A 6698-nucleotide genomic window follows, 5' to 3' on the forward strand; every position below is an offset into this window, starting at 1 on the left:
CTTTGAAGAATCTCAAATATAAAATATATTTTGATTTATTTAACACTTTGTTACTACATGATTTCATATGTGTTATTTCATAGTTTTGATGTCTTCACTTTTGTTTACAATATTTCATGGTATTGTGTCCAAAAAATATATATATGTGAATACTGAATCTGCTATGATGAGAAGCCAACAGCCAACATACCAATAAACTTATTTCAATACATTTTATGTTCAATGTCCAGCAATGCAATACGGTATGAAATTACATATTAACATCAACAGTGTGCTTTCCACTGTCTCTTTACAGTACAACCAATACATATAAACACTTCCTGAATAGCTCTGAGCCATAAAAGGGCATTATAATGTCAAACAGTAGAAATTAGTATTTTCAGAATAGCAAAACATATTCAGTGATACTGTACTAATGCATTTTGAAAAGTCCATTATACAAGTCCCTCACTTCAGTCAATCTCTTCAATTGTTGGGCCTTGGGAGCTGGCACCAGGGCTGGACCGTGCCTGATTTCCACAGCTGCCTATAGGCATCCCTCATTGCTGGTATAGCTTGGTAATGATAGGCTGGCACACTTTCTCCAGCTCCTTCAGCTGAAGCTCGTACTCCTCTTTGTCGTCCTCCAACCAGAAAATGGCCTGGTTGCATCCTGTCCACCACTTTCTTCTTGTCCTCCTCACTGATATTGCCTTTCACGTTGTCGTCCTCAACGCTGTTCTTCATATTGAAGGTGTCCGACTCCAGGGAGGTTCTTGGCTGCTATTTTCTCCCTCTGTGCATCATCCTCAGCTTTGTATTTGTCGGCATCATGCAACATCCTCTCAATGTCCTCTTTGCTGAGCCGCCCCTTGTGGTTGGTGATGGTGATCTAGTTCTCTTTGCCATTGCTCTTGTCTACCGCTGATACGTTCAGAATGCCATTGGCGTCGATGTCAAAAGTCATGCACCTCAAGCTGAGGGATTCCTCGTGGGGCAGGGGGGATTCCAGAGAGCTCAAACCAAATATTCTAACAAGCTATAATGTTATAGCTAAGGCTTTGTCTACACAATCAAAATGGCGTACTTTTTTATTTCTATGAAGCCTGTAGCCCAATTGTTACAGCCATTTATGAAAATAATGAAAGTTACTTACAGTTTGTTAATGTAGAAGTCTCATTGAAAGGTATAGGGCAGTAGCTTAAGGTCGCTCTTTTCTTTACTTACTTTCTTCTCTCTTTAGTGTTCTCATTGAGTCGATGTTTGTAACTGAATTAATTTATATCATCCCTTTTGATATCTCGACATTTCTCAACTCTCTGACTACACTGTAGAGCTCTGCTACCCGGCCCGAGCCTGTACAGCGCAGTACAGTCATATCTGACTAAAACCATAACATGGTGTCAGAAGTGCTTTAAAATCATCAAATAAAAAACGGGAGAGAATATTTCACAGAAAATAATCATGTTCCTTGAGTTTTGTCAGAGTGATGAAAAGTTGCTCAGCTAACTACTCTCTCGTCTCATTATTGAACAGAGCAGCCCAAGCGGAGCTGACGTTGCTATGGATACTCACACACCCAGAGCTGCCATAAGCAGAGCGTATGCAGAGTAAGCAGCGTGCAGGGAGCGGGCGAGACAGGGAGGAGCAGCTAATTGATTCACTAATGGAGTAAGTTATTTCTGATATCGGCTTTCGGGCAGGGCTGGGCCTTAAATTTGGCAGAAGCAATCGGGCTTAGGTAGGGTAAGGCCTGAACGATGCGGACATGGGTAGGGCTCGGCTTAAAATTCATGCAACTGCAGGGCTTTGCTATACTGACCAATGAGAGCGCAGCTTCCTGTGCAGTGGTCTTTCGGTTACAGAAGCACGGAGACCTGTCCAGAATTACTTGTGGAAGATTCTTTGTGCCATGAACTTTGACAAATAAATAATTTACTATTATAAACTGGGGGGTTTGAGCCCTGAATGTTGATTGGCTGAAGGCCATGTTCTATCAGACCGTATACCTAATTGGTAAATTGGTTTATAATAGCAATAATAGCAATAACGCACCTTGGGGGTTTGTGGGAGATTGCCAATATTCCACAGTTAGGGCTGTGTCCAGGCACAATGCGTTGCGTTGTACTTAAGAACAGCCATAATACATCGTATATTGGCCATATACTACACCCCCACGGGCCTTATTGCTTAAGTGTCCAACGTGGAATAACATCTAAAGGCAATTATTATTATTACTCATGGATCAATTCATTTAAAGTCTTTGCTACTAGTCGCTTTATGGACACCACGGTTGAATCAGATCACCCATTACACAAACTCCACAGCAGGTGGCGGTAATGAAACTTCTGTCAAGCCGCTCAGTGGATGAACGAGGAACAGAGCATGCGCACACCTCATTGTTTTGTGCTGTTCGGTAGCAAGAGAGTACATGTGGAATTCTGTTCGGACAGGACAGAACAACGACTTTCATTCTGCGAAAATGGCTAAAATATCGTTGCTGAGAGTGCTTCTCAATGAACGATTAACAGCAGTTGCTGATGAGATATTTGGGGCTGTTGAAAAAACGGTGGCAGAGTACCAGGAAGAAATCTATCGTTCTAAGGAGGAGAACGAGAAGCTACGGAGGCTGCTTGATATCGTTCTTAAACCAGATATAAAGTTGCATAGATCGGGTTAGTAACGTTCATTGATTAAAATGTGTGTATATGAAACATTTTAAAAGGGAAAACAACTGTTAGAAAACAACAACAACAACTACCACCCATCCAGGAGCCTATTCACACCCAATACCAATCTAATTTCACCTCATTTTAAAAGTCAGACTTTGTTTTAAACTACTTTTTACGTGCATTTGCAGAAAAACAGTCGCTAAACTGGTGGCATATGAATAAAAAAATAAACTCGACATGCAACAATTTCAACGGTTTTACTTAGTTGAATCAGGCCCTCTATGGATTTCACACGACTGGGTAGGGGCGCAGCTATGGGAGGGCATAGACCCACCCACTTAGGAGTCAGGCCCACCCACTGGGGAGCCAGGCCCAGCCAATCAGAATGAGTTATCCCCACAAAAGGGCTTATTACAGGCAGAAATACACCTCAGCCGGATGTGGAGGTCCTGGGCTGGTGTGGTTACACGTGGGCTGCGGTTGTGAGGCCAGTTGGACGTACTGCCAAATTCTCTAAAACAATGTTTGATGCGGCTTATGGTAGACAGTATTTTTGTGCATTCAAATTGCCATTGATAACATGCATTTGGGTTTGTTGTTCGTCACTTATGTTTGCCCATACCATAACACCACCATTATGGGGCACTATTCACAGCGTTTGACATCAGCAAACGGCTTGTCCACACAACACCATACACGTTCTGTGGTTGTGAGCCAGGTTGGACGTGCTGCCAAATTCTTTAAAAAGACATTGGTAGAGAAATGAACATTGTTTTCCCTGGTGGAACAGTTCTGGTTCAGTTCTGGTGGACATTCCTGCAGTCAGCACGTCTATGCACGCTCCATCATCTTGAGACATCTGTGACATTTGTGTTGTGTGACAAAACTGCACGTTTTTGGTTCCCAGCACAAGTTGCAGCTGTGTAATGATCATGCTGTTTAATCAGTTTCTAGATGTGCCACACCCGTCAGATAGATGGATTACATGTATCTTCTAAAATGTCTGTGTTCAGTTGCAGTTGGATCATTGGAATTTACAAAATGCTCTGTTTATTAAAATAAATGTTTTACTCCATGAAGTAATCCAACAATGTGTACACCACCATTTTGTCTATTTCAAATTTTCTCTCGTTGATCGAGACAGGTGAGTGTCATCATGACATGCGGCACTTTTGGGTGGACCCACCTATCTGTCAATGAGAGAAGATTTGAAATAGACAAGATGCCAGTGTACACATTGTTGGGTTACTTCACGGAGCATAACAATGTATTTATTTTAATAACGGAGCATTTCAAATGAACCACCTGATTGATTGGCCAGGTGCCGCTTGTAAGAAATATATCTATATTTTTTTACTTGACCTTTACTTAACTAGGCAAGTTAGTTAAGAACAAATTCTTATTTACAATGACGGCCTACCCCGGCCAAACCTGGACGAACCTAATAGACTTGAGCTCCCTCGTCTCCACTGCTACAGCCACCTTTCAACTACGCTACTGTAGTTACTAGGCTACTGTATTGTGGTTGCAGTATTGACAACAGAAATGCTACGGTCATTTTAATGAATCAATAACTAGTAATAAAAAGAGGTAGCCTACCTTTTGGCTGCCTGTCATGTTCCAGTAGGCCTAAAGGAGTTCATGATGCATTTTTCTACAGTGATTATTATGCACCGAAGTAGGTAAGGTAGCTCCCGGGCTGCTAGCATGCATTGCATGATCAGCACTGCAAATGTGAACCGCAAGCCATTGAGCATATAGGCATGTTGCATATGGATGCTCCAAATAGATACTTGTATTTCTAGAATCAGATGCCTATATGAATGAATAGGCAGGTCCATCTTAATTCTGGTATTAGGCGGTGGGCTATAGATTTCATGAAAAATATTTCTACATTTTCTGGTTAGTATGCTGCAGTTGATTGACTGGTACCTCGAGTAATGTCAAAGTCCATTGTTTCAGAACGCCAAAAGTCCCTAACGTTCAAAACTACTTTGCAAACCGTTGGTTTAAAATTCCTATTGATTCATTTTTAGGGATATCATTTTCATCAGTAAACAGAAAAACAATACTGTGGTGCCTGGTGAAGGAATTCCTTCTCCATGACCACTTGTTTCATATACACCCTTTAAGTAAATAACCAAGTACATGTATAGCTTCTCAGGTGTGTGTGTGTGGGGGGGGGGGTGGGTGGGTCACAATTATGTTGTCTTGGTTTATTATTGTTGTCAGCTGAATTCACTTAGTCATCCGTTTCATCCTTCCTCCAGACCTACAGCAGCTCACTGTCTCTGAAAAGGTTCCCCCTGAGCAGCAGCACTGTGAACAGGAGTTGAGCCCCAGTCTGGGGCAGGAGGACCCAGAGTCCACACAGATTAATGAGCAGGAGCTCAGGACCAGTCACGGGAGAGAGCAGCTTCATGCTCTGGAGTCAAAAGACCCTAATGTTATATTCACAATTGCTTGTGTCAAAAGCTTGTGCCAGAATCCGGTCTCAACTGAGCCTTCACATATTTACCAAACCCAAAGTGTGGAATATGAACAGGGACCCTCTCTACCAAGCACTTCAACGGAACAGATCAAAACAGAACCTGATGGAGAGGGCTACATGTCATTAGAACCAACCAGTGAACCTCAGCCCCTCTCTGCATTTCATCACTATTCTGCAGTTCAGCGTGAAAACAGAATTCTCAATGTGGCAAGTGGAGAGCTTCCTTCAGGGTCAAAGCCATCGGAATCAAAGAGAGCACGGGTCAGTCAAATTGGTACTGCTGGTCTTCATTGGGGCACGTTATGGTGGGGATTCCTTTCGCACCACGTTTTTTGTTATGACCAGAGTGCATGCTAGTGAGAGAGAACCTGTCTGTGTGTGTGTGTGTGTGTGTGTGTGTGTGTAGAATGCTTTAAGTCAAAACAAAGTTTAATAGATCATCTTGAAACTAACGTTGACACACATTTGATTAAATGGAAATGTCTTCTTTTTTTTCTTTTCTTTTTTTTTGCACATATGTCTCTTGCAAATATAATCTGAACCTGCACATGGATGAGAAATCTTTTCAGTGCCAGGTCTGTGATGATTGCTGTAAGGTAAAGGGTACTCTTGTAAAACATCAGAAGACTCACATAAGGGAAAATGGAGCAATGAAATGGCAGCAGGTCTGTTAAATGAAAGGGAATCCCATGAAAGTAACTTGAGTATTTAGTGCCATCAGTGAGAAGGTATATGAATAGATTAAAGTAGAATTACTTCTAGGTATTCTGATTCTGCGTCTGTCCTGCAGGATCGAGGCCCCGCTGCTGCCACAGCAAGCCAGTCCCTGGACCCTACTCTTTCCTCACCACCTTTCCACCGCCCAGCTGTGCCCCGTTCCATTGCATGGCGCCAAAAGAGGAAGGGGGAGGAATATGCACACGCCCAGCAGCAGGGCGCTCTTTACCCAAAACGCTCAAATGTATACCGCTCGAAGGTACATCCTGACATTTCCATTCCTCATCTGACACCAGAATATGACGAACTGCTCACCAACCGCAGCGGGGGCCGTCCGGACCGCTATGCTGTTTTGCTATTCCGTGCATGCGTAAGCGAAGAGAGATACCGCGAGTGGGAACAGAATACCAACTGGGATGGATCACGAGGAAAATTTGGCTTGCCAGTGAACCTCCGAATGTTCATCAGGACCACTGTGTCTCAAAAGTTTCCTTCCATGAGTGATGTAACCCGAAAAAACATAAAAGACAGAGTAAATGAGTACTTGAGGTCACCGAGGAAGTCTGGACATGGACTGCTCTCGCTTATCTAAGGAATTAGGCATATTTCAGACCGTTCTCATAATCACTTCCTTTCCTAGCTGAGGTGATTACAAACAGCTGCCTACAGTATGTACAGAAACTCTCATTGTCCTGTTTGTCACACTGTACAGTACCTTAATGCGAATCTGCATTTTGAAATACAAAAAAAAATAAATGAATTTGAATATTTTATTAATAAAAACACAAAGACGTTGAAAAAGTACTCTAGATTCTATATTTTTATTAGAATACTGGTCA

At 42.4% G+C, this 6698-nt stretch overlaps 1 protein-coding gene and 1 pseudogene across 1 annotated transcript; one reads left to right on the top strand and one right to left on the bottom strand.

Moving 5' to 3' along the window:
• Positions 1–452: 452 nt before the first annotated feature.
• LOC110538926 lies at positions 453–1109 on the bottom strand (annotated as a pseudogene).
• A 1231-nt stretch (positions 1110–2340) lies between these two features.
• On the top strand, positions 2341–6656 carry LOC110537916. Its single transcript, XM_021624384.2, has 3 exons — positions 2341–2654; positions 4922–5403; positions 5933–6656. The coding sequence occupies exons 1-3, from the start codon at positions 2411–2413 to the stop codon at positions 6449–6451; spliced, it is 1245 nt and encodes a 414-aa protein (XP_021480059.1). The 5' UTR covers positions 2341–2410; the 3' UTR covers positions 6452–6656.
• Positions 6657–6698: the final 42 nt, after the last annotated feature.

This window comes from Oncorhynchus mykiss, chromosome 12, assembly GCF_013265735.2.
Source record: "Oncorhynchus mykiss isolate Arlee chromosome 12, USDA_OmykA_1.1, whole genome shotgun sequence".
Classification (NCBI taxonomy): domain Eukaryota; kingdom Metazoa; phylum Chordata; class Actinopteri; order Salmoniformes; family Salmonidae; genus Oncorhynchus; species Oncorhynchus mykiss.